The sequence below is a fragment of the Lepisma saccharinum genome, chromosome 2, assembly GCF_977018435.1.
Source record: "Lepisma saccharinum chromosome 2, izLepSacc3.1, whole genome shotgun sequence".
Taxonomy (NCBI): Eukaryota; Metazoa; Arthropoda; class Insecta; order Zygentoma; family Lepismatidae; genus Lepisma; species Lepisma saccharinum.
In genome coordinates, this window is record NC_139230.1 from 35,723,713 (window position 1) to 35,750,085 (window position 26,373).

A 26,373-nucleotide genomic window follows, 5' to 3' on the forward strand; every position below is an offset into this window, starting at 1 on the left:
GAATGGTAAGATCTGGTTCTTTAATTTCCTTCACATTTTAGTTCTCATTAGCCTAAAGAAAATAATACTGCACCGTATAAGTTTATGTTGGTTAAGTCCTAATTGAAATAAAAAATAAGAAAGCGACGCAAAAATATATCACTTCGAGTACGAACCGAGGATTTTATGGTAGCATTTCATAGTCGCATAAGTGACTCTCTGTTCGCTGTAGCGTGTCCAGGGATTTCGTAAGGCAGGATATGGCAATCTTTTAACGATCAGTCCTATTTTATTGTCGTCCTTTTTGTAGCAAATCTAGGTAAAACAGAGGACCAGAATTTATTTCGTAATTTCTTTGATAATAATTACAAATGTAGTAATTATAGTTCTACTGTAAAGGAAACTGTGCCCTATATGTATAACAGCTACACAACCTTGAGCGAAATCTTCAATGGTCTGTTCGGATGTTAACCTAGGACACAGTACTGAATCCTAAGAACCAAAACCAAATATTGAACTATAATTCAGAGATTTGTTGCATTACAGTCTTTTACCTCACTTGTTGAAACGATAGAAATCCCAAAATCCGATTCCTCCTATTCCACGCATTTATCCCCTTCCCCCACACGCACACGTTCAGTCTAGTATTCTGTCAATCCAAGTAGTTACAAATGTACTTTCGTAATGTCTGGTAATTATTACCTTTATGAATTGTGACTATTGCATGAACGAAGACGCAACTTTTTTTTTTAATCGACCCAGTTTAATTAATATGTAAGCATCATTTTTTTAAAATTTATTGCCTCCTTCATTGAAGTAATCTCGGTATCTAGTATTTTGTAACGTAGCATTAGCATTCTTTCTTGATGAACCCACCAGCTTTTCCTAGTTTATGGAAAGAACAGATCTACGCTGTCCATTATTTTTTCTTTCTGTTCGATTTTTAGGGATGTTTGAAACGCTCTCGCACTTCACAATTTTTGAGATGCAACTATCTTGTATGTCCGCACTAGGTATACACTGCACCAGTGGTCGGCCACCCCAGGTAATTCCGAACAGGGAATGAGAGAAAACACCGGTTGCTATGGATGTTAACGCAGCCGCCGATCGTTTTTTCGGAATATGATCCTCGCAGTGACCTTGCATTCCTTTGTCACAGTGTTTCACAGTAGTTTCATCGTCTGGATTCCCAGGATGTGAGTTACCTTCTCCTTTGTTCCCAGGCAAGAACATTCTCCGGCGCTGCGTTGTGTGATTTGGGTCGGTTTCCTTCGATTTCGACCAGGTTGATCATCATGGGGGATTCTTGTTTTCGGCTCGAGTTCAGCGTCGAGCCATCCAAGACGACGCGAATGGCCATTTTCCGGCCACGTTCTCCATCATTGGAGAGGAAGGCTCGTGACAAGAGAGAGGTTGGGAAGACCAGGCAAAAACTGGCCGTTTGTCACGTGCTCTCGAAATGGCTTTTTCACGTAGCCTTAGTTCACCGTAAAATGGACGCTCGTTTTATCATACCGACGGTTATCATTTCTTTATAAGCTACTGTGTTTTGTTTCATCGAGTGTTATGAAATTATAAGTTTCGCTTTACCAATTTCTCTTAATTTCTCGGTCCCATGGAAACTGTAAAATTACACTTTAAAGTATAAGTTCATGCCATTGATCTGTGAAATCGCGACTTTTACTTTCTTCAGCTTCTTTCTGGTGGGGAACTTCTCACTCTTCATAGTGTAAAATCAGAGTTAAGATTGTTATTGACATTTCGTTAGGGATGTAGAAAGACCATAGGGAAAATATTAATTTTATTTTTAAAAAAATATTGTAACAGCGTCTTACAAAAGTCTTAGGCTAACGACATTTTATAATAGGCAACCCAATTTACACACGGCGTTGGTGGGTTGCCACATGCACAATAGATATGTATAAAATACGCGAAAGGAATAAAACCAAGTATTATTGTATAAAACTATTAAAAATATCAGCATTATATCGCAACTGACAAAATTCTTTCTGAAAGAAAGAAAAATGATTTTCTAGTATTTCATCGCTGATGAGTCTACACAAAGGAATAGCGGAGAGAGGAAATGAAAGGGGACAAAGGAGAGGAGAAAGCTAAAAGAGAAGAGGAAAAGTAGAGGAGGGGAAAAAGATGATAGTAGAAGTAGTGAGAAGAAGAAAAAAATATGCCAGGAGAGATGAGGAAAATGGAGCAAAGTGGAGAAGAGAGGAGGAAAACGAGATGAGAGGAGGGGAGGGGAGAAGAGGAGTTTAGAGGAGATGAGGAAACGTGTAGAGGGAGTGGAGAGTAGAGTAAAAGAGAGAGAGAGAGAGAAGAGGAGAAGAGTGCAGTGAAGTCGGAAATCGAAGACAGGAGGGGAGATAAGAGAAGTGGAGACAAGAGGGGAGATAAGAGAAGTGGAGACAAGAGGCGAGAACAGGAGGGGAGGCGATATAAGATAGAAGCAGAGGAGAAGAAGGGGTGAGAAGGAGAAGAAAAGAACAGAAGAGACTGGGGAAGAGAGGAGAGGAGAGGTAGTTGCAGAAAATATGGTCTCAGCGTCTCTAAATCTGAACTGCTTAATTATATCAGTAGTGTTTTTTTTATGAAAAATGTTGATGATTGAAAGGTACCTAGGTATATAGAGCTACTGTTCTTTGTAATACTCAAAAAAGAGAACAGTATTATTATTTGCTGTTTTCGTTGTAATAACTCATTATTGCAATGGTTAGTTTTAAAGTGTAATCGTTCAGTAAACTTATGTAAAATATAAAAGTGAGAGAACTTGAAAACAATCAAATCACTACCTAAAATTCGAATGTAGCAGACATATTGCTATTTGTCAAATAAGTTAATTTACTTTTTATAGATATAATCAAATTAACATAACTTTTTAAAATACTAACTAAAAAGGTATACCAAATGTTTTTTATACATAATGAAAGTTTTTCATTTGGGGATCGATAATACGGTACTTGTTGATTTTGTAGTTTGTGAATAATATTGGGCATACGTGCAGTAGTCCCATTTCCCACAAGGATTGTATGCGGGTTCTTTCATGCGTCACGTTGGTAGCCTTACTTAGCTTGAAAGGGAAGACCGTGTTGAATAACTAGAATTGAAAGTTAGAACGTCCTTGTAATGATACTCATCTCGTTACAGTAAACAGGTTTGGAACTTCCATTGGTAATTTGAAAACTTGCACCATATGTGCTGAGTAATCGAGAAGAAATTGAGTCAGTAGCGCGAGTCGAGGAAGAGTTTTGATTTGAATTTCCCACAGAACAGGTTAGCAGCATGCGATTGAGATAGCCGTGCAGAATCTTTTGACTTCCTGTACGCCGCTCCTAAGTGCTTAAACAGAATGGTGATTTCCTACTTGGTCTTCTAGTACTTTTCTTTAGAATACACCTGTTGAACTCAGTTCCGTTCATTTCTGAAAATTCACTGAGTAACTTGACAAAATTAATTTCGTGTTTAGAATGGCACTCGTTTTAGGTACAGAAAATATGATTTGGAAAATACAAGTTTGTATCAAATTAATGTGCTTTTACTTAGTTAAACAATACAGAAAATGTTATTTTCCATTTAGAACCAAAACGTTAGTGAATGGAGAACATTTTGAATCTTGTGTTTCAAGTGATCCTAAATTTGCTAATAGAACACAGTAAGTTCTTCGGAGATCAATCACACCCCCTGTCCTTTTTCATTAGTTTTCCATAAAGCAAGACTGTGGTTTTAATCTTTGACTGGCATATCAATGTTCAAAGAAAACTACACTTATTTTTTATGCGCACTTCTAAAAGTTGTTTGGGGACGTGGAAAATAGAGAGATGAATTAAGAAATTGTCCATATTATGCCGTTTGTTACTTAACTATTTTCATTAAAAGAATAGCCTTAGTTACTTTATGTAAAATATACTGTTATAACTGGAATCAGACGTAAAATGAATTTATTATGGAAATTGTTTTTATAAACTATTGAAAGGCTCATTTTAAACTTATATTTTCGTATTTACAAAAGTTGTTATTTTCAGACCCACTTACTTTGTCAGTATTTTAGTAGGTTTTGAACTTTTAAAGTTTCAGAGAGAGGGGCGTGGCAACCATGGGCGTATAACCCCCTCCCCACATACACACACATGCCTAAAATTAAGTAGATTAGAGTAACTTCTCAGGAAGGAGATTTGGAAGCAGAATGGCGTTTTTTTGGTGTTTTTTTTTAATAAACTGTAAGCAATATATAAATTAAGGTATGAAATATGCCTGATGATATTTTCGCAAAAAAAATTACTTTACTTTGTGATCAGATGGGGTAATCAGTTCTGAACGTAGAGTTTGGAATTCGAACCTGTGGAATGTGACTGCACGGCGATCGAACACTGAACCTCTTTATTACAAGGCGACAACGTTACCAGTACGCTATCCGGGAGGATAATTGTGAACGAGGTTCAAGGAGCAAGTGACTGTACTTGAAGCAAGCAACTCTTCTTTTTATTCCCATCATTCTTTGGGAGCCTCGGAGGTTTAGTCGGTAGGGCTTCCCATTGCCACACAGGAGATCTGGCAGGTGTTCTCAAGTGGGAAGTTCCTCTTTAATATTTCTGCATATCTTCTCTGAGAGTATACCCTCGGGCTAAAGACGGCTGGATCACATCACCTCCAGTATGGCCGATATCAATAGTATCTGGAGCGCCTACCTCCACTTTCCCTATGTGCCATCGCGGTACTTGCAATATCCATGAGGAGTATTTCGTGTATTTTTTTCTTCTTTGCAACATTTGCAACTGCTTGAATTGATTTTCCGTTCGTCTTGCTTATCAGTGACTTTCCTGTAATTAAACAGAATTCGTCCACATACCACCGAGAAATATTTAATTGCCAAGCCACAAGTTTATTTAGTTCTCCTAAATGTGCCTTCATGTCACGGTGCTATATGCACCTTATAAGTGTATTTATATTCTCTTGTGTGAGCAGCATCGATAGCGGTTTGTGTCATCCTGCTGTTGCTATGGCCATTTCAGATCAACTTCGTAATACCAAATTAACTTCTTTATTTTAGCAAATGCTGTGATACGATCACTCAGTCAAATGTAATATTTTCATGGTGGGCAGAAGGTTAAGCAAATTCACCAAAAGATTGTGGGAGAATAATCCTGTTGGCTCACCATTACTTCAAGACTTACACAAGATCAACAAGCAAAATCTTTAAAATTACAGTTATCTCTAATATGATGTAACAATTTGACCTTGTTATGCTTTGAAAAATAATTTGCCGTGAAAGCCTTTTGGAAAGCATATGGAATACGCATAATTCTGAAGAATTGCTTCAACAAAATGTTAAGAAAGTACAGATATCATTTGGGATCTTCTGCTGACACACATTCAAGAAAATGCAAGTTCTAACTTCACCTCTGAAAATTAACCCACAGTTTTGGAAATAAGATGTCAAAATGTTAAGCTCACTACGATTACAATTTTTCGCAAAACATATTTGCGTGTAGTTTACACTGTTTATGTAAACTGTGTAAACTGTTAGTCAATGTAATCTAAGCGTAGATTACAAGATCTACAATTTATGGCTCCTGTCATCATTTGTCCTAGGTTCGAATTCTAATTAAGACATGGATGTTTAATACTGTTTATCTCTTAATCTGCTATATCATTTCAGCCATTAATCTTTAGAGGTAGAAAATAAACCAAAATACGAATAGAAATTCGATATGGATGTGCAAGCCGCGTTGTATCGTATGTCACTATCGTAAGATTGAAGAAAAAATAAACAGTCTGAACTATTAGGGGCATTATAAGATCGGAATTAATTCCAAAATTCCATAGGATTGCATCTGTAACTTATTTTCTTCTAGCAGTGGAAGTGGAATCTTTTTCGTGCAATAGATTCGCAATTCTGGAATTCCTTCAGTCACGCATGCTGAGGCTAGAGGCAACTTCTAGTCATCCTGTTAACCTGTTTCACGTGCACTCACTTTCGGTAATGTTACTCTTAACACATTTTACTAAAAAACACCCGTAGGGCCTCAGGCGACGGTAGAGGTAGACTGCTTAAATAGGCAGAGAGTCTGTCTGCGAAGTGTAATTTTGCCTCAAGCGAGGAGTTCCACGTGTTTGACCTACACGAACGCTTAAACGAGAGTCAAAGAATGTCAACAAAGGAAGTAGTACGTAAGTATGCCAGCGCAATGTATGAGCGTAGTATGTAACTTCGAAGTGGCAACACCATCGCCTTGTAATCAAGTGGTCACGAGTTCGATCCCCGATGGTTACACATTGCGCAGTGGCTCGGATCCACTTTAAACTGTATGTGCAGTCTAGATTAGCCTATTTGAACATAAAGTGGACTTAAGCTTTTACAAAATGCCCGTATTCACAATATGCCAACCCACTTATGTGTCCAATCTCCCTACTCTGATTGGTACATTTTACAAAAATGTCACCACAACTGTTCTATTTTTTATGGGAAACGTCTGTTGTTATCGCATTTGATATTCTTAGGTTCGGCTTGAAAAGTTGTTTGGGAATTTTTATTTTGTAGTATAGCTATTTATTTTTAATATCCATTTTTTAATCAAATGTAAATCTAATGTTATTTAGTTCTAAATGTTTGTTACCTGAAGTATTCGCTTATTCCTTTAAGAATATTGTGTACAACAGGACATGAGGAAATAACAAACATCAAGGTGAAGGGTCTCAGAAATTCCCAGATTGTAAAACGAGTTTGACAAGAGCAATGATATCTCACTTTGTGAAATGGACAGATACTTTCTGAATTATTGATGTGTGTAATGTGAAATCTGTCCACAGGGGAAAAAAGAAAAGTGAAATTGGGGTGTATGAATTTTTTATTAGACCGAGTAATCAGTAAAATAATTAAAAAGAAATTACCTGGTGATTTTTTTCAAATAAATCCAAATTTTAGTCAAATTTCCGGTAGTTACGTTTGCAGCTGGATTGTTGAAATGTATACTATTCATGTTTTTCTTCCTAGCATAAACGATACCAGTGCTTTTCTGTATATGTACGGACGTTTTACGACTACACGCATTTGTTTTGAGAACAGTCAAATTTTGTCCTAGCTTTTGCTTCTTTTAGGTAAAGCTTGTGTATAATGTGAATAAACATTTTTTTAAACATATTCTATTCTGTTTCTATGGAGAACAGGATATTTGTATATATTCCAAGTGTTTTACAGAGGAACGTTTAATATCCAAATATCCATAAAACTTTGCAAGTCCGTGACTTTTGTTACGGATTAATTTCCTGGAGTTAGGCACAAAGACTTTTCGTGTTCAGAATTGAGTCATACTAAATAACTCAATGTCCAATAGTTAGTTCAACCTGATGTGTCGTTCGTTTGTGATTGGTGTTGATAGAATCTGAAACATGAAGTTATACATGCGTAAAATATAGTCTTTTAAGGTGTTTTGTGATTCAGTGAGTTTTTACATCAAGAATAAGAATGAAAATGAATGTATTTAAACCACACAAGGAATTTTTGAACTTCTACTACGCTTTAACAATATGCTTTCCATTATTTTATTACATGATATCCAATAAACTTACAATTTAACTTAATTGGATATTTCTTGTCGGGATTTGGAGGAGGGGTGATGAAGGTTGTCTCCAATTTGCTATAACTTTTCTTAAAACAAGAAGGTAGGATACATTGAAGGATGGAAAATTATTCTTTACAACCCTAAAACAGAAGCATCCCCTCCGCCTACTTCCGTATGAAAATCCCTGTGTGCTATAGACGCTACAGCTGCCTGTAACTTTTAATTCATGTTCTTGATGTGGAGGAGTGGTCAGCACAGCGCTCGGGTTGGAATACTGGTCTGGCCATGTGTGTTCTTTGTGAGTGTCCCTTCATCAATTTCATCACTCATCCTCATCGTTGCGATTAGCCAAAAGTGGCAGAAAAGCGACGCTAAGTAACAAAAATCTCATTTGACTAGAGATGGTACCGATGCCGAGACGACCTTGTAAAAATGGAGGTCAGAACGAAACCAGACCAGGTTTACCATCTGTTGTGAAGTAAAAAATAGGACATCTTTTTTACATATATATTTTCGAAAAATACATTAAAACAGCTGTACTTGTTTTTAAGTTCATCTGTAAACTTACATCTTCTTTTCGGCTTTTCTATAAAAACACCAATAGATCTCGCTAATTCAACCGGCCGCTACACGATACCAGTCCGAGATGACTCAATTCGCGGAGATGGTTTAGGTAGATAGATTTCTGATATCGACCTATCGGCTGCTCTCGACGGTGTTTTAGTATCGAGTTTAGCGATTATTGTATCGAACTAGCGTGACATCTAGCGAGGATGTGTGCTGTGCTTATTTTTAAAGTTTTAAATTTTTGGTAGGGATTTGCTGTAAATCCGAATATTTTTACTCTGAAAGGAATATTCGCCCGGATGTCCTTTTTATTATCTAAAAGGAGGACACACGTGGAAAAGAGGACGGATGGTAATCCTGGACGAGACCCTTCAAGACTTGTCGAGAAGAGACTTAGACCAAGACTTAGTGTCCGAGACTGTCGGTACGATATTTAGAATAATATAGTACCTAAACCAAATTTACTTTCGTATGCGATTTCTTCCGACACCCAAGTTAATATTTACTCTTTTTATGTGTTTCATATATATATATATATATTTTACAGTAATCAATCAATTAAGAGTCAATTTTGAGCCTGTACTGCATGGTTGTATGTATTCAGGATAAAATTAAGCCTTTCGAAGGTTCGTATCGTCGAAACTAGGGAGACGTCAAGCAGGAGAAGTTGTAAAAGAATGGTTTGCTTTAATAAGTTCTATACGCTATGAATGTTTGTGCGGTGACACGCTGTATGTCTTGTTTAAAGTCTCGTCTCGTCGCGAGAAACCACCCTAGTAATTATGTTCATAAATATAGTACCATACAGTTTCATTGGACACTATTCATTGTCAAGAGAGAGCATCTCTTCTCTCGTCTTCATGCAAGCAATTTCTTTTTGCCGGTGGTGGGGATCGAACCTACGACAGATCTCGGTGGGCTAAGCAACTACTCCACGGCGCTTTTTTCAGAGCAACCTTAACTCATAGTGCAGGTAGGTTATTATCAGTTTAATTTATTGCATCAATTAAATTATGCACATCCCTAGTACGTTTCTTATTTAGAAATTCCTTATTCATGAGTGATGTTCATTCAGCCCGTGGCTGAACAGTAGCAAAATAGTAACATAAATTTTGCATAGTTTTAATTTGGTTTGAGTTGCTGTTTTAAGTCCACTTTATGCACAGTAAGGCTAATCGGGACTGGACCTACAGTTTAAAGTGGGATCCGAACAACTTGTGCCTCCACCGGGTATCCAACCAGGGACCCCTTGATTACAAGGCAATGACGGAATATTTTTAATGTCCGTTGGTATTTGCAGGAACGATGGTACAGTCACCGGCATTTAAAATGGGACACATAGATCCTGAAATACTCACTTTCTTGCAAGGCGTTATGTGTGTTGCCTAACTCTACGGCAGTGTACATACACAACGCCTTGCAGGGAAGTAGTATTTCAGGATCTAGGTGTTCCATTTTTATTGCCGGTGACTGTACATCATTCACAACACAATTTGCTTCTTAAGGCTCGGCTGGACCTTTGGCATGCGAATGGGCGAACTTTTCTCAAATTTTCCTCTCCATTCGAAAAACCTCTTGGATATTTCAAAATATGAAAAATTACATACGCTTAGAATTCCTTCTAGAACATTGACGTTAATTTTCGTGTAGTTTTCTATCACTGTTGCCTAGATATTCACAATAGTTTCGTGGCTATGTAAGTCTATTAAACTATTGGTAATATATAGACAACAGTGAAAGAAAACTACACGAAAATACACGTCAATGCTCTAGAACAATTCTAAGCATATGTATTTTTTTCATATTTTGCAATATCCAAGAGGTTTTTCGAATGGAGAGGAAAATTTGAAAAAATTCGCCCATTCCCATGCCAAAGGTCCAGCCGTGCCTTAATGTCAGAAGTACAGGGATGCTTTTCAAACTTATATGCAAACTTGATAAGAAAAGTTTACGTCTTGGAACAAAGAGAATGGAATTTTTTTTATCCTCTTTTGTTCGTTATTCTTGACACCCTCCATGTCGAAGTGGTAGTCGTCACTCTCTGCGAAGCCAGAGGTCCCAGGTTCAAGCCATGGTCAATGCATGGGAGGATAATTGTGGTTGTTCCACCTTCCATACCATCTGTTTATCATCCATCGTCATCGTCGCGATTAACCCAAGAAGTAGACAATTGACGCAGCATAACTGAAATAGAATAGAAATTTTCTTTATTTCCCATTAGTCCCGGGGTTCCCTGTTTCCTATAACGCAATGAATTACGTATGCATTTCAGTTTTTATGTGTGTTACATGAGGGAGTTTGGGGGGGGGGTAAGAACCGCGTATACATGTGCGTGCATCAAGGGCAGTGTTTTCTTTTGGCTCCTCAAGGTTCTTCGCGGTCTGTTGATTTTGCTGTGTTCATTTTGTTGCTATGGATAGTAGTTTCATTACTCTATATATAACAGTGTATTTGAGGAAATTCCTAGGTTCGGTTGCCAAGGTTTCTTTGTAGTTCTTCTTTTTTGTAAAAAGAAAGAAAAAGCAAAGTGTGCGCAGTGTGTATTCGAGCTTAGAAACACGTCCATACAACTATAGTGTCCACTGTTGTGATCATTTTTTGCTTAAGTGACCGTGCCTCACCATGCTCTTGCAGCCACTGTTGTTCCCATCCCACGACTTGAGGCTGTTTTGCATTTTTTTTCCCACGAGTATCAGTTCCGCCCAAGGACCATACAGTAAGCAAGCAGATCAAAAAGAAAGAAAGAGAACGACTCGACGAAAGAAGAAGCATAAAAAAGTAAGCGGCGTCAGTGTCTCTTTGCGACGCAATGTCAACTGACCAGTAGGCAAACTTATGAGTGTTATGCCGCCCCCTTTCTACCTGAGATGAACGCCTCTTTCAACACCGACGCACCACGCCTCCCGACCTCCTCCTGCGTTCAGCAGCTTTTACCATTAGCCGAAGACTGGAAGTAGCACGAGCTGTAATTCAATGAGCGGCTGACTTTGTAGCGTATGGGAATAAGAGTGGGGGTGGTCTACCTCTTTAATTACGTCATCAGCTGAGTATGTTTTGATTGGTAGAAAGAACCTGCTTCCCAGACCTCAGTGACACGGCTTTCCTTCGCACAACCACTTGTTGATTCGAGCATCAATAAGTCGCAGAAAACTCGTACTGCACTGCCCCCTTCCCCCACCGAGTTTGTTGGGAGTGTTTTGCGTGGATACAGAAGTTTTGGTTGTGATCACGGTACAGGTGGCAAAAGCTACCCTCATTTAACTGCTGAACCATTTGGGGGCGAAGTTACCGGTGGTAGTTCTATTTATTTTTATTTGGACATCCGTGTCGGTGTTGTACTGGAGAATTTCCTCCTCAAGTTATCAGCAAGTGGTTTTGTTCTATGTTGACAAGAAACAATAAGCTAGTCACATCCGACCAGTGCTTTTCATGGAGAACTTTGCGGCAAATCCAGTAAGGATTTGTTCACATTAAGGTGTTATCAGTTTGAAGTTCCTCGCAGAAGTTAAATCAAGTGTGTGACCTGGCGGGCACAACTGACCTCGCCGGTGACCCGCTCCTCAGCGGTGGCCGACTGTGCGAAGACGAAGAGGGTGTTCCCCAATTTCATCCAGATCTCCAACACGGAAGGATGAACGACGTGTACGTAACCTCCCAGGTAAATGGAATTTTATATTTTACCATTATGCTAATCTTAACTGGATTATTTTACTGATTATTGTTCTTTTTATATGCTGGATCTGTCACCTACGGCAGTTCTATTATCTCCAGCATCCGAAACGAAAGTTTGTCAGGCGATCTTCGTTTTCTCACGGTTCTGGAACTTCCAGATATTTATGCCCATCGGCGAAACGCGTACTCTTTGGGTGGAGCCTTTCGTAGTAAAGATACATAGCCGTAAGCTGTTACATGTTTTAGTCCGAATTGATTCCTTTACTTTTATGCAAATGCCATGTCGGGTCGCGCCTACCTTTAACTGCATTGACGTGACAAAATGAAGTTGACCATCCGACGTTTTATTTCTCACACACAACGTTGCCGAAATTACAGACAAACTATTTATTTTGGTATTTCGATCGTATTTTGGTAATTCGTGTCGGGTAAATACCACGGCAATAAATATAAACTCCTTATTGTGAATGTGATGAAGATATCCATGCAATATCTACCCATGACGTAGTTAAAATCGGAGTCCGCCTGGCGCCAGAGGTCGTTTTAACCTATTAGCGTCCGATAATATATACAGAGACCCACCGGAACGGCAGTTTAGTTTTGTGGAAGATGTGCGATTTGTTCCGTGATACTAGTCGAAATGTAATCTTTGCAAGAACTGCAAGAATTTCTTCTTGGAGAATGCACACGACTTGGAAGATTTATTGATAAGTTCGTCGGTTAATTTTATTATGTCGATCATTCAAGTTGTTAATTCAATTCTGTGTTGAATAAAGAACGGGTATGGTTACCAAAGGTCTTGAAAAAATGTGAAAAAGTTTCTAATAGCCAAGAAACACAAATTAATTGTGACGCTCAATGAGGAGATAACATATTTGCGTGACATAGGAAAACCTCCAGCATATTCCAACCTCGTAGTGCTTTTTATGTTATACATTTTTAACAACTATTATAGACCCAGATCAGTAAAAGAGATTGTATTGAAAACTCCTGTAAATCTTTTTGAAGTTACTTTGAAGAGAATGAAACCTAAGAAGTCTTGATCAATCTCTTGCGTCCTAAAAATGACAGCTAATGTGTATTTCTTTAAACTATGAAGTTTATAGTGTTTTTTTTACAAAATGAATTGTAAAATAGAAGAAACACTACCGAACCCATATACTAATTTGACTTATATTGATCCATGTATATATGATACGAATCTTTATTTCTGTGCTTCGTCGAGATTAGCCACAAATGGCAGAAAAGCGACGCTAAGAAACAAAAGAAAAAATACACACTTATTTCTTTGTTACAGAAAAGTCTCAGTAACCGATTCACTCTTTTCTAGCGAAGTGATGACATTTTTCTCTGTGCGAGCATACTGTAGTGTAAACTGATAATGGAGGTTCGATAAAAAGGCAGTCTGCATAATACGTAGCATAGGAAATTTATTATAAGAAACGTTTTGTCGTCGAAACTTTTTTAACTTCACTTTATGCTCAGATAGGTTAAGAAGGACTGGACCTGCAGTTTGAAGTGGGATCCGAACCATTGTGCAATGAATGTGCCTCCACCGGAGATCGAATCCCACCTCTTGGTTTACAAGTTGACAGCGTTACCACTACGCCGTCGAGGAGGCTTCACAAATTTTTTGCCAACTGTACAATGCATCACCCCTGCAATTTTTATTATTCTTGCGGTAGATCAGGTGAATTGGATGTATGCTGGTCTGTTACAAACTTTGCAAAAGTTGCAAAACTATAGGACGAATATTCACTATTGATTGAATGGGAACTCTCAATAGCACTTTTTTTTAATCACAAATGTGTAACACTGATTAAATCGATGTAGTCCAATTCATTCTTTGGACTGTCATGGACAGAAAATCAAAGCGCTGTGGCAGTAGCATAAATGTTGATTGTCAGTACGGTTTTCAGTATTACATATGCACTACGCAGTACTGTGAACTGACATTAATGTTGGGGAAGTCATTCCTTTCAATTCCTCTCCTACTCAAAAATGAATAAAAATAAATATTGCTTTTGTGTATAAGTAGTATTGAAGTGCAAAAAATATTTCTGGGCTGCACTTCAAAAGAGCTACTGTATTATTTGTGGACAAACAACATGTATGCCACTAGCACCCAGTGCAAGATTTCAAAGTGTAACGTCCTTCATTATATCTCCACAGTACGATTGCAACAGAATTTTTGTTGTGGCAAAATACATATATGAACATAAAGAATAGCATGGAGTTATTTTTATCGTATTTGTTCGGACGTGTTCCAGACCTGAAAGTTACGTACAATCCTCCTCGACGTTTGGGTACAATGAAATAAAACTTCTATTCTATGTCATACAGGGAGGAATTAAACTTGGCTTATATGGAGCGCTTCTGAGTTTTCACTTTTACTGTCGCTACGTTTTACATGTTATTTGTTATTTTTATTTTATTTTTTAATGAATGCTATATCCGATATCCTTTTCTAGCATTTTTAAAGCCGCCCCTGTGGCGGAGTGGTTAAAACATCGCGCTACGAAGCCAGGGGTCCCGGGTTCGAATCCTGGCCTGGGCATGTATGTTTGTGAGTGTCCATTCATCAATTTAATCACATCATCACTCATCTCCATCTTCGCAAATTAGCCAAATGTGGCACAAGAAGCGAAGTAAAGTAAAGCAAGTCAATCAATCAATAAATCAATCAAAGCATTTTTAGAAAATTCTCGTAAAGATTTTGTGTTCAAAATGTTGGAATTAAATTTAAATGAATTGAATACGCGTTTCATGCTTTATTAACCTCCACAACTGATATGAATAATCATCACCTTCTTCACGTACTGACCAAAATTACAACTCCTGCAAGTTCTTCCGCAACATTTAAACCAACAGAAATAAATATTTAACGTATCTTGTACAGAGAGAATTTTTTACGGTTACGAATTAAGTATCATCAGAATTTGCAGTTATTAATGGAGGCGCACGAACAGGCCGATAGTCGAACATGGGACCTCCGATGGCGATATTTTGAATCAATCGTTCAACTTGCTCGGCCACTGATTATATATTTGGCATCTTCACGGGTTGTTTGCTACGACATCTTGGAATGTTTTCTACTTGACACAGAAACACTTCTTGAGAGATTTTTTTGTACAATTTTTTATCCTCTTCCCTTCTTTCTTATTTATTTATTTAAGTATTTAATTTAACTGCTGAAAAACAACGTACATGCCTAATACAGCAGTTTGTGATGATATGTAACATATACACAATATTACAAATAAGAAATAAAAATTAAAATGAGTACTACATGATAAAATATAGTGAGAAGACCAATTTCGTTAAAATAAAAAAAATACAAATTTAAAAAGTACAATGTAATCACATATGTTAAAAAACACATTAAAGTGAAATTACACATGTTATTGTCATAATAAAAGGTTACTAGGCTCCAGTGGATTATGACCATATTGGGATATTATAAAATTAAAATACCTATTATGTTTAAAATAAGAAGTGACAGAAATTGCAGAGCAGTTTCGGAATACGTAATGACGTGTCTTTAGTGTAATTTTAGATAATAAATATGGTACATCAAGTTTTCCATGAATTAATTTGGAAATGTAATTGTAATCGTTAATATTTCTTCTTTACAAGAGACACGACACATTAAGTTTGTCTAACAAATTATAATATTCATAATAAAACCTAAAAAGTATGAATTTAAAATACAGAAATTAGACAAATCTTTTCCGTACATTTTGAAGCATGTATTTTAATTGTCTTTGAATTGTTACATGCAAAATTCCAAGTTGTTGTACTGTATTCCAAAATAGGCCTTACATACGCCGTAAATAACTGAATTAACAATAATAGATTGTTTGCATTCGACCATTTGTTAATTAAGTGGCCTCTTTTCTTTGTAGCTCTTCTAGCAATTTCATATAGACCCTACATGGTTTTTAAAATCAAGCCTCATGTCTAAAACGACACCCAAATCTTTAATAGCTTCAACTCTTTTAACTACACATGAGTCTAATTTATAATTATAACTGCACCACTGAATTTTCCTTGTAAATGTGATAATAAAGGATTTCTCTGCATTCATTACAAGTTGATTATTAGCCACCCAGTTACTGACTGCAGTAAGATCAGATTGCAACTGAACATGTCTATCGTCAGTGTCTATTTCAGTGTATATCTTGAATAAATTATATATTTAGCATGCTTGATTATTTTAAAAATATCATTCAAATAGATAGCAAAGAGAAGAGGTCTCATTGGAGATCCCTGGGACACTCCTTTGTTTATTTTACCTGGAGTTGAAAATGTTGATTTATAACTCATGAACCAAGCACAATATCTAGGAACACATCCATAATTGTTCAGTTTCTGCACTAATAAATTATAATTGACACTATCAAAAGCTTCGGATAAATCAAGGTATATAACATCTAGTTGAATCTTGTTACAGAAGGATTGAAAAGCATCAGTTATCAGAACTGATAGATTTGTGCTTGTAGATATTCCTGGTATAAACCCATGTTGACATTCATTAATTATTCTCTTAGTATTAAAATATAAAGATTTGTGTATAAGAGATTCAAAGATCTTACTAAAATATTAACAATGGTAATCGGCCTGTAATTAGAAATTTTGCTGTTCCCAGATATCTTTTGAATTGACACCACAGTTACTTCCTTCTATAATTTGGAGAAGATGCCAGTTTTTAATGATTTGTTGAAAATTAAGCACAAGACAGGTGCAAGTATATCACTACATCCTTTGAAAATGTAATTTGGTATATTGTAGAGACCAGAATTACTTCTTTCGTGTACTATCTTGTACACTTGCCTAACTTGTCATTGCCAAATCGTGAAAGTTTTTTTTTTTAAGGTGAGCGATCGATTTTCCTCGGCAATAGTTATTTTACTAGAAAAATCACAAGAACGAACGTAAAATATTTATTATTTTATCGTTGCCATGACGCCTGCCATCTGTGATATTAGCAATTATTGAATATAACGGATACCTTTGTTGCCAGTATATTTTATAAACATAAAAATAATTACATGAATTCTTCATTTCAGTTTTAATAATGTCGAAACAGAGACGTAACAGAATGACAGACGGTATTATCAATTCATTTTGTAGGAAGACAAATAGATCTATATTACTATACTTTATTGCTTTTTCACCAATAGACCAACTCTTCACGGCCCTCTTGGACAAAAAACAAAATGCTGGAAGACAGCAATTATCATGAACGCCCACTATAAAGTAGTATTGCCTTAGTTTTCTTAACCCTAGCACTCGCATGCTATTATCTGAAAAGTACTTTTTTAAGGAGGAGGATGGTAATTGGACACATACTTTTTTTTGGGGATTACATGTTTACATCAGTATTTTGCTTTGATGTTAGGTTATTTGAGCATAATATTCATTTATGTTGCAAAGTGTATTTTTTTTTTTTTTGTAAATTTCAAGATGAACTTGTATTATAGACATAGGCATTTAAAGTAATGCAACGGCGACACTACCATTTTAAATAACTTTACATAGTAATGTTCTATAATATGATGTTAATACCAACCTTATAGAGAAAACATAGAATGTACATATGTGTAAGAAAATATACCCCTAAAACTCAAGTGGGGCAGGGACTCCAAGGACCCACAAGAGATACACGATTTTTTTAACTCGGGTTTTTACCTTATTGGGAATTTTCTTGAAAATGTGGACTTGCGGAGCTCCCGGCTCCTTGGGAGTTCTGAATTTAAACATTTCCACGAGCTTTGAGAACTAGAAACCAATTAATTGCCATTCAGTAAGTTTGAGAGGCGCCAGTGAGATCCAATTAATTAGGACTAGTTATACTTGTAAGGTCCAGTTGCTTTCCAGATTGTGATCGACTAAATGTGCGTTTTCGTCACACTGTCTTTCACGTGCTCTTGTCACTATCCTTGTTGCAATAAAAATAAATAAATTAAACGTGCACAAAAAAGCGTCATGTCTGATTTACCAGATCGGAGGGCACAAAATAAGACGGGAAAACTTCCAAATCTTGTGCTGCGGACAATATTCCTGAAGGTGTAAACATTGTGATTGTTCCAGTTTAATATGCCAGACGGCTTGGGACCGTTTAATTACTGACCTCCTAGCTCGAGGCCCCTTTTCGGACCTCAATACGTGGAATTTGTTCCAGACGCGGTAAACTTTCGGCAGACGTGATGAGTGAGCGTTCATCCCCCGAGTGATCGCTTTGTCTCACCGCTGGAGGTCCGAACACGCGCCTGGGAAACTTGAAAGCATTCCTTACTCTTCGATCTTCCAAACTGAAGGATTTTTTTTAGTTTGTCTCGGCAGAATAGCCTTCTGTGTCCTTGTTGCACCGTGCCTGACACGATCACACTTCTATTTGCCACGGCTCAGAATATTCTCCGATAGGTAAGCTACAGTTCATAGGTTTCATTCATTTATCTTGTATTTCACAACTGTCAGATTGAAGAAATACCGATATGTAGGATGTACGTCAAAAGGCTGTCCCTTTCACAACTGGAATCATTGAAAGAAATACGTTGTTTTGCAAATTTTCTTAATTTGAAATTAATTACGGCTACCCTACCACTGTAGCAGAGTGGTAAGAGTCAAATTTTGCTTGAGACATGAGCGTGTAATTGTGATTGTCCCATCATCTGTTTCATTAGCTCATCATTCATTCTCATCGTTGTAATTGACCTAGTGGATTAGGAAAGCGGGGTAAAATTAATATTTCCTATGTGGGACTGGTTCCGGCCTAACTACAACGATATTTGTGTCTGGCTCCACGTCTCTTGGCAATATGCAGAAATCAAATCGGAAGCAATGAGCGCTGTTCATTTTTTTGGAAGTTGCTTACGATGTAGTTGGTTGATTTCTTGTTTTAAGTCCACTTTATGCACAGTAAGGCTAATCGGGACTGGACCTACAGTTTAAAGTGGGATCCGAAACACTTGTGCCTCCACCGGCTATCAAACCCGGGACCCCTTGATTACAAGGCGAAGACTTGCGGGGAGGCCACTTACGATGTAGTAGTTCAGTAACGATCAATTAATGCCGTTCAACTAGGAGAGAGAGAAACATTAACGGCGAGAAGCGTGGAATATATTATAGTATATAAAATCGCAGTATCATAGCATAACATGAACACAACACACTATTTTTGAGGCCTTAAGAAAGAATGTACCCCTTCTAGCACAAGCTCAGCAGTAATCAAGATGGTTAGATATATCTTTGTTTTGTCTGAAATCCAATACCAAGATTTTCTTTGAACCTGCTGTCAAAGTATCTGCTTATATTGTACACTAACCAGGTCTTCAATCCTGCCTGAGAATCTCACTTACAATCTTACAAACTAGTTCGTTATAGAACATTAAACTGAGTTGGTTTTAGCAATAACGATACATAATTTGTGAGTGGAAACAAATTGAAATTTCGGCCTTGTTTTTTTGTGATATACAGAGCATTCCCTGACATTCGCTACGAGACTCGGCGGCAAGCGGCCCGGCATCAGATCTTGTCTTTCCCGGTGAACGGGGTCCGCGACAGTCGCTAGAGTCGGCTATTAAAATTACAGTTTTCATATTGTGTACTAACCTTGACTACAGAAGGTGTTGAAAATGATGTCCCTCTGCTGCAACACATTCCTGGCATCTCCGAAGGAAATTTTCATTTACACGTGCAAGTTCGTCTACTGTAAATCTCCCGATTAAGAATTTTATCGTCTCTAAATGCTGTGGTTTTTTAAACACCCGTTTCTTGTGAGAGGCGGCGGATAGATTTCCGAGGAGACTGTTCTAACCTTTGTCCTATCTCATCGAGTTTTTCCTCAGTAAGTACACGTGGGGTTTTCTTTCCACTTTTATTCAGAACTGACCCTGTTACTCTAAACTTTTTTACGAGGTTTAATATAGTGGTCCTATGTGGAACGGGAACACCAGGAAATTTCGTTGCAAAACGTCGTCGCACTTCTCCACAATTCCTCTTTCCGAAGTAACACTCGACAAGATAAATCCTTTGTTGTAATGTAAACTTTTGTGGTACCATATTAAGCCACAATCGTCAACACACGGACACGACACAACACAACTTCCGAGGGAGGATTATACTGGTGTCAGTCTGCAACGTGAACAGAAAGGGAAAGAGAGCGAAAAAAACAGACTGTAGCGTACCCCGTTCACCGGGAAAGACAAGCGCTGACGCCGAGCAACTTGCCGCCGAGTCTCGTAGGGATTGTCAGGGAATGCTCTGTATATTTTTTAATGTTTTTTACACTCCTGATCACATAAAGTGGCACACTTAATAGGGTTGAACAGTTGAAGTATGTACGATTTTATCTGAACAGTAGTGTGCAATACTGAAAATATCTTCACTTAGTAAAACCGAGACCAAAACTTGAAAGAAGAAAATAGTTCCTGCGAAATTACTGAATGTTAATGGGAAATGTTCAAGTGGCTTATTACAAATTTTATTCAGTTGTTTAACATATTTTGATATGTATTAAGATGGTATTCCAGCTCAAATAGCAAATTTTAATTTCATATTAAATTACTTTGCGCACCGAATGGTGTACGTAAAATATTTATATGTCATATAAACGTGAAATATTAAGGGTTGAGTGTAGTAAGGTTTGTTGTTCGATTACTGAAGATTTTCTACGTGTGATTATTAAGCAACGTCTCTCACCGAACACACTTACAAATTGCTACTTCTAGCTTTGAGCCAAAATATTAGGAAATTTTAGGGCATAGAGAAACGGAGCGCGACATAAATTGAATCGCTTTCACATTCATAAGTTATCACCAAATTGCATATTAAAAATTGTTACATTCCCAAGCGTATTGTAGTTTTTTGCATTTGGAATGCATTCTTTGAAGGTCCTAATCATTAGAGGGCTCGTATTTGGTGTGAGCGGTCCCTAATTTCATGTCCGGTAAGGACCCGTTATCGATGTTTTCCTATTTTCGTGAGATAAATTGGATACTCCTTGATAGAATGAAGTAGTAGAAATATAGTACCTCCCCAATGGTGCGGATCCAACTTTCTGTGGGTTCAATCCCGAATGGCCTATTTGAGCATAAAGTGGACTTAAACCAAAAGTTTCACTTTAAAACTTGCATTTATATACTGGAATTTAGCTCCATGGCGAGTGGTACAATTCTTGTATCTACCTCGGCTGGTATTAATGAATAACTCTAATCATTATTTGTACATGAAAAATACTCGTGATTGACGACTATTGATACGCAGCAGTGATTGAAATATTAATATTTTAGTATTAAAGAAGAGTTTCTCCGAGGGGGAAAACGAGAGATGCTGCGGGGATGAGGAAGTGTATCACATGTGAGCCGACCTGTTGCCTGAACCTGTAGCAAAGGACCTTTCATCTGAGGTCATCAGTCAGCTCCAATTCCCAGCCGACTTTCTCGGAATATTCCCACAGCTATTCACAGAAGAGAAACAGGTTTCGTCATCAGACAGTTTTATTCAAAGTAAAATCTACTGTCTATTGAAACAAAGTAGGTTACTTATCATTGTTTCTTTTGTTGGTATTAGCTTACTATAGTATGATTACTATATTTACAACTGGAAGAAATATGGATACACATGAAACATAAACAGGTGTCCAAGGATAGATACTACATAAGGAACGTCGCATCACGGCTCTCTCTCACTAGCGCCTTCCAACGATTGGACAACATCGAACAGCAAGAAAATCGTGGACGATTAATACGACCTGTCCCAACAAGGCCATTCGATTAGTCGGTGGTCAACGCGTAGCTGATGAAATAATTGCATGAATTCAATTAATTACATTTCAAGATATTTCAAGACTGGCCGCGGTGGCTCAGTCGGTAACGCGTCTGACTACCATGCTCAAGGTCCCGGGTTCGATCCCCGGCCGGTTCAAATCCGGGAACTTTTCTAACGGTGAAAGCGGCCCCGGCGCCTACCCAGCGTCGAATAACATGGGTACCTGGGGGAAACCCTGGGGGGTAAAGGCGGTCAGAGGCGTGATGCTGATCACATCACCCCCACTCACGACCGGATCAAGAAAGTGTGGGGCGTTACCCCCACACCCCCTATACGCCTTCATGGCGTGGTGCTATGCACAGGGGAACACTTTACCTTTACCTTTTTATCAAGATATTTTATTTCTGTTACATATTGTGCATTACACCGTAGCACCGTAGTGTTTTATTTCTTGATTTTTTGGCGTGGGATAATTTGTAAATAGTTGTGATCATCTCAAAATGGAACGTTTTCTAGCATTATATTTTAAAAGAAGACCTAATTTGAAGTTTAAAACTACATTTCTGAAGACATACTTTTGCTATATTTTAACAATGTGACTTATGCACTTAGTTAAATATCAATATTTGTATGTATTACACTTTATAAACGCTAAATTTTGTTGCATGTAAATCGCCAGTCGCTTTATTGCAAGGGAAAACATGTATTTGTAATTTAAGTTTATGTAGATATTTTAGTTGTTTTTTTTTAAGTCCACCTTATGAACAAATAGGCCTGTCGGGACTGGACCTCCAGTTTTAAGTGTGATCCGAACCACTATGTGCCTCCACCGGGCATCGAACCTGGTCTAAGTTAATTTGAATAAACTTTAGTGTATGGGAAAAATAGATTTTCGTTGTACGAATAAATTTTTCTATTTTGCCTTCAGAAGTGAATGGCTATTTTGTTTTATTCAAAGAAAACTTACGAATATTTACATTGTCTTGGAATATACTTTTCTACGCTAAGCAGTTCAAGGAGAATTATTTCGGTACTACTTGTTGCATATTACGTGGACTGGAATCATTAAACTCCAACATGAATCAACATAATAAAAATTATAACCAAAAGCATTAGGATTTTATAGTAGGAAATAAAATGATATTTCTTGTTTTGGAACTGTACGAAAAGCGGGAAATATTCCAGTATCGCATATTTTTAGTTCTTTTTTTTGTTGTTTTATGATCCAAAATAAGAACAAATATTTAATCTTTACCTTTTTTTGTTCGAAGAGAAAATAGATTCACTTTTCGAGTGTCGAGGTAAAATATTGATAATCTTGTCGAGTATGTTATTTTCCATCCTGATTCTATGTGATATGAAGTATGGTACTCTGTGGTTTTGTAAGACAAAACAGTTCGTATAAGTGTACGGGGGAAACGCTGGCTCTCTTATCCTCGTGTATACGTGTATAATCCTCGTGTGTAGTAAGATTAGATTATACTGTATTTCAGTTCATTACTTGGTATATGTAGTTGAGATACGGACATCTTTTCGAGCTATATTTGAAATCTCTTTTCTGTTGTCACCGGCATTGGAGATCAACGTATTGCGAGTTCAGAAATAAGGAATTCTAATTCCGTAAATTCGTTTTTTTTTCTTTCTATGCGACTCTTGTCTTTCATTTTCGAGCACGGTTTTGAATCTAAGGTTTCTGTGCCGGTCAAAAGTTTCTATTCATGGCATCGGTAACATAAAATTCACCATGAATGGCAAAGTGAAACATTTTAAACCAACTCATGTTGCTCGTGAATCAGATTGTGAACGATGAAGCTCATTTACAGTCAATAGTGATTTTAGTGATTAGTAATAGTAAGGAGTCCATTGTTCGTTTCTTTGAATTTGTTGTCACGTATCTGCACAGCCAAATCTAACCCTGGGCCCTTGATTACAAGGCGACAAAGTTACCACTACTTCAACGGGGTAACACAGGGCGGGAGTGTCGTTTTGCCTTTAAATACAATTTTTAAAACTATTGACAAGCATGTTACAGACGCAATAGCAAGTAAAATCTGGCTTTGTGTCAACATCTGGGATGCGATCTTGGAAAGTACCGACGCAGACTAATGTTTGGACTTACAGCCAGTGCAATTCTCTGTGGGGTTGAATTTGAATTTTATTACTCCTTATAAACCATATGCATTGGTATTTGGAGGGTTCTGTACAGTTCAGATAAAAAATATAATTACAAAATTTCTGTAATTTACAATCTAGATATTCACTAACGCTATAATATTCCTTTACAATGTCCTGTTTTGTTTTTATGTATTTAGTATCCTAATACTGATATTTGTTTTGGATTGAATGTGTGTGTTGATTTCATCCTTGACAAGAATTTTTAGTTTTATTCCGCGAGACCTGTGCTAGTTCTGTTGTTGTTAATATGCTTGTCCTCGAATGATGTGACGGACGGTCACCAATATCCAATGCGTTGACAACTCAGAAAGTTTGAGTCAAAGGCTCGACTTCCAATCCCTTTTCTCGTCATTCTCAAATGGGAACTGCCCGACCCTGTGGCCGAGTGGTTAGCACATCGCGCTGCGACGCCAAGGGTCCCGGGTTCGAATCCCGGTCGGGCTTGGTTGTTTGTGAATGTCCATTCATCAATTTCATCATTTCATGACTCATCCCCATCTTCGCAAATTAGCCAAGAGGCACAAAACGCGAAGTAAAATAAACTAAATCAATCAATCAATCAATCAAATGGGAACTCACGGTGTGGCGTTGAGTTTGCGTGTGCGTCGGTTGGAAGTCATCTTGCTGCAAGGATGGTACCGAGACAAGAATGAGATTAGACCCCTTCCAAGACCGAGAACGAGACAGTCCTCTGCAAATTCGAGGCAGGAGTAGACTTGACGTCCGAGACTGTAAGACTAGTTCGAGATTTTGCGAAACTATGATGTTCGACGTTTGGAACCCAAACTTAATTACTTTGCTTATTCAGATATAAAAAAACGGGTGTCTAACTGATAATTTCAAATACTGTGCAGCGTGGTTGCAAACGTTCACGATAAAATTCCAGGGTTCGTATTGTGTAAAAGCGGCGCCAAACAGAAAAATATTATTTAAAAGAATTGTTTATTGTATTGACCTCTACACGCTGGAAAAGTTTGTGCTGCTTACTCATACTATACCGGAGACGATACTGATATTTGACTTTCGAGACCGATACTTTAAAGATTCGGGAATTTACAAATCAAGGCGAGACCGAGTATGAGGCATACCTTCTCACACGAGAGACGAACCACCGAAATGTGCCCCACTGGGAATTGAAATCGGGACATTTTTATTACAAGGCATATAACCTTATACGGGCCTCCCCAATGGCATAGTGGTAACGTCGTCTCCTTGTAATCAAGTGGTCCCGAGTTCGATACCCGGTGAAGGCACATGATACAGTGGTTCGTATCCCATTTTAAACTGTAGGTCCAGTCTCGATTAGCCTATATGTGCATAAAGTTGACTTAAATCAACAAATAAATCAATCAAGATAACATTATACACTATCGATGAAGACAAAGTTTGACAGAGACTAAAAACAGTTAACAAGTTGTTAGTAAATTAAGTGTTCACTCAAGGAGTGAAATTAATTTTGGCTACGAGGAAGAAAATCGTTATTTTGCTTTCCAAATTTACTGTCTCATTATCTATATATTGCAGATGATGTAGCATTCTCGGTACTACGTATAAATATTGTGTTTGCATTTATAAACGACAGCTATATTTTTTGTAGTATTCTTTTTACTTATTTTTCTTTCTTTTATACTTTATTTGCTAACAGGTGTAAGCAAATGGTTAAGTGTATGAAAAGGCATTAATTAAAGCCTTAACTTCGCCATGTACAAAAGCCGATAAATAAATAAATTAAAAAATAAAATAAAAATATTGAGTTAGCAATAGCTGATTCCCATGTTTTAAATAGCTTACGAGCCTTGATCTACTTGCCACCTTAGAAAAAAAACACACAGTTCAAGAACAGTGGCCTATTCGTCTCTCTTCTCTGGAGTTTCTCCCTTTCTTACGAAGGCTGCAGCCTTCAAACGTCTTGACTTCGTGTAGCTTCGCCAACTACCAACTTAAATACTGCATGTTGTGCATCGCGTGTTTTCTGCAACTTTGTAAAGTAACATTATATCATTGGCTTGTTGGTACGGATATGTGAATACATCATTGTGTGTTCATCTTGTTTTCACATAGGAATAAACAGATATATATATATATATATATATATATATATATATATATATATATATATATATATATATATATATATATATATATATATATATGTCCTCCTCCGTAGTCGAGCGGGTTAAGGCGTTCACTCGTCTTGAGATCGTTTCGTTCGCTGCGGGACGGCGTAGGTTCGAATCCGGCTCTGGTCGGAATTTATTCGGCCTACGTATAGGGCCGGTGGCAACCCACCATCGTGAGGAAATTGGGAAGCTCCGAGTGAGTGAGCGTAACCTGGTCAAGAAGACCTACAACAACGGCTGGGGGTTCGTCGGGCTGATCACCCGTCACCCCAATACTGGTCTGAGACCTCCACGCTATAACAGGTGACGGAGGAACAGTGTGGGAGGGAGACCAGCAGTCGGTAGGTAAGCCAAGGCCCTCCAAGGGCTGTAGCGCTGTAGGTTATTATATATATATATATATATATATATATATATTGAGCTACTTTTTTTCGACAACATAACTAGCATGTTTGTTTTCGTACAACGCTAGGATTGGCCAGCTACATCGTGGTCATTGTTTTTGTGTGCTTGTGCCG

At 37.6% G+C, this 26,373-nt stretch overlaps 1 protein-coding gene across 5 annotated transcripts in view; it reads left to right on the top strand.

Annotated features, from left to right (window-relative positions):
* The window catches only part of LOC145983995 (recombining binding protein suppressor of hairless-like), a 266,841-nt gene that overhangs the window by 92,880 nt on the left and 147,588 nt on the right, over positions 1 to 26,373 (top strand). Inside the window, exon 1 of one of the 5 annotated variants that reach the window (XM_083117263.1) lies at positions 11,115 to 11,775. The exons of the other annotated variants lie outside the window; for them this stretch is intronic. Within the exon in view, the coding sequence (XP_082973389.1) occupies positions 11,749 to 11,775 (27 nt within the window). The 5' untranslated portion in view covers positions 11,115 to 11,748. Of the gene's footprint in view, positions 1 to 11,114; positions 11,776 to 26,373 lie in introns of those variants that run through there. 5 annotated transcript variants of the gene reach the window in all.